Source organism: Charadrius vociferus, unplaced genomic scaffold (assembly GCF_000708025.1).
Source record: "Charadrius vociferus isolate BGI_N301 unplaced genomic scaffold, ASM70802v2 scaffold1041, whole genome shotgun sequence".
Classification (NCBI taxonomy): Eukaryota; Metazoa; Chordata; class Aves; order Charadriiformes; family Charadriidae; genus Charadrius; species Charadrius vociferus.
The window spans coordinates 1,670,255-1,672,669 of NW_009646843.1; the positions used below are offsets into that span (position 1 = coordinate 1,670,255).

At 58.6% G+C, this 2,415-nt stretch overlaps 1 protein-coding gene across 1 annotated transcript in view; it reads left to right on the plus strand.

The window, feature by feature from the left end:
* The window catches only part of B4GALT7 (xylosylprotein beta 1,4-galactosyltransferase, polypeptide 7), a 3,220-nt gene extending 1,642 nt beyond the window's left edge, over positions 1–1,578 (plus strand). The window contains exons 3-6 of the mRNA XM_009893772.1: positions 194–419; positions 687–770; positions 952–1,056; positions 1,234–1,578. Coding sequence (XP_009892074.1) covers positions 194–419; positions 687–770; positions 952–1,056; positions 1,234–1,389 — 571 coding nt within the window. The 3' untranslated portion in view covers positions 1,390–1,578. The remainder of the gene's footprint in view (positions 1–193; positions 420–686; positions 771–951; positions 1,057–1,233) is intronic.
* The last annotated feature ends 837 nt before the right edge of the window (positions 1,579–2,415 follow it).

Genomic DNA, 2,415 nt, shown 5'->3' on the forward strand with positions numbered 1-2,415 from the left:
TAGGGAAAGTGCTGCGAGCAGTTTCAGGATGGGCAGCAGTGGCACCCAGCTCTGCAAAGGCAGGGAGCACTGCATCTGTGTGTGTCCCTGTCTGGGGATCAGTCAAACAGTTAGCATTGAGGAGCACAGGAGAGGGACGTGAAGGGACAGCAGCTGCTGTGCGTGGCACTGAGAGTCCTCGGTCCTGCGGCAGGTTTAACAGGGCATCCTTGATCAATGTGGGCTTCCTGGAGAGTGGCAACAACACCGACTACATCGCGATGCACGATGTGGATCTCCTGCCCCTCAATGAGCAGCTGGACTACAGCTTCCCGGAGGGAGGGCCTTTCCACGTGGCATCCCCAGAGCTGCACCCGCTCTACCACTATAAGACGTATGTGGGCGGCATCCTGCTGCTCACCAAGCAGCACTATGAGATGGTGAGTACATGAGTGGGACGTCCCGGTCAGTTTGGGGCAGAGGCTACGACATTGGTGAACAGTCGTACATTTTGTGCTCCACGCTTGGGAAGGGAGGAAGGGACTCAAAATGGTTTGGGGACAGAGCCCGCTGCCTGAGCTGGTGGGGGCAGGAGAGGGGAGGCTGCGCTGGTGCTCAGGGCTTGTCATACTGGTATCTGCTCCTCTGCGGTGCATAGAGTTGTGCTGGTCCAGGCCTTGGCCAGTACGATGGCCCTCTCATTTCAGTGCAACGGCATGTCCAACCGCTTCTGGGGCTGGGGACGGGAGGATGACGAGTTTTATCGACGTATCAAAGGAGCTGGTCTCCAGGTAAGGGGTGCTCTATGGCCTCCTAGGTTGAAATTGCCCTTCTTCTTGTCTCCCCACCTGGCCCCTGGCTGTAGCTGCCCAGGTCAGGACCTGGGGAAGGCAGCTCTTCTACGCTCCCCATCGTGGTAGCAGGTGCAGCAGGTTTTCCTGTAGCTTTACAGAAGCTTTGCTCTCCTTCCAGGTTCGCCGTCCCTCTGGAATCACGACTGGATATGAGACTTTCCAGCACTTGCATGACCCGGCCTGGAGGAAGAGAGACCAGAAGCGCATTGCTGCACAGAAGCAGGTGAGACCTCCGTCTGGCTGAGGGGAACCACGGGAGATTCTGTTTGTGATCACCACGTGCTCTGAGCCCTCCTTTCTCTTGTCCTCCCCTGTCAGCTCTGTGCTCCCTGCGTAAGCACTGGGTGCTTCCCCCTCTGCTGGAAGCCAGCGTGGGCTGAATGGTCTTTCTCTTCTGCAGGAACAGTTTAAAGTGGATCGTGAGGGAGGTCTGAACAACGTGAGGTACCAAATTGAGTCACGGACAGCTCTGAATGTGGCAGGAGCCCCTTGCACCGTCCTTAATATCTTGCTGGACTGTGACACAAGCGAGACGCCTTGGTGCACGTTTGGCTGAGCCCATCTCCCGTGTGCCGGTGATGTGCGCTGCGCTTGTGCCAAGACGCCGGTGCTGCTGCTGAGCTGCTTTGAGCAGGCAGGATTTTTGCAGCAGACGAGCGTGGCAGTGCTGGCGAGACACAGAGGAACAGAAAGGGCTGTGAAGCAGGCTTTGCTGGGACCAACAGAAGAGGCTGAGAGCGGGACTCTGCGGCATTACGGTGGACACTGGTGCTGCCTCCCAGGGCAGGTGCAGGAGATAGTTTTCCTGCGCTGGACATGACTGAGCTGCCACCCAGCTCAGAGAACAATAAAGAACTATCAGGACACCTGTGAGTTGTGAATGCCCTGGTCTGCGCCATGCTGCTCCCTTTTCTTGCTCCCTTCACCTTACTGGCTTCAGCGCACCCGTTTCTGGCTTGGCTCTGGCTACGCTCTGTCTGGACAGGTGATCTGCTCTGGTTCAGAGGGCAAGCTGGTCTGAAACGGGCTCCGAGTGAAATGGTGCCAGTGTTTCAGCTGCCAGGTACCCCCAGGGCTGTGTTGTGGTTGCTTCGTTGCAGGAAGCGGTTGTGGTTGAGCCATACCCCAGCATCTGCAGGTCTGCTGGATGTCAGCAGTTGAGGTAGCCCAGGACTTCTCTCTCTGTGGAGTAAGGAGGAGTTCCGGCAGAGCTGCTCCTTGCTTGCCTCCTGTGGCACATGCTGCCTTGGCCTTTTCCAGGGGGTGTTGGAGAGCCTGATTTCCCCCAGCAGTGCTAGAGGGGAACTGGGATCTGCTGTGTCCTGGGGAGGAGCGACTGCCAGGCTCACCGCAGCGCTGGTGGAGCCGGGGCAACAGTGTGGGTGAAGTGCAGGAATTAGGACGATCGCTCCTAACCCACCTGAGTCGAGGGGAACAAGAGCTTCCCTGGGCAAGGCAGGGGCTGGGACGCTGCCCTCGAGGCGGGAGCAGGGGGTTTGGGTCGATGAGAGAGAGGCAGGGCTCTGCGGGGCCCAGGCTGCAGGTCTCACCCCCTCGCTCTGGCTGCCGGCCATTCCTCGCC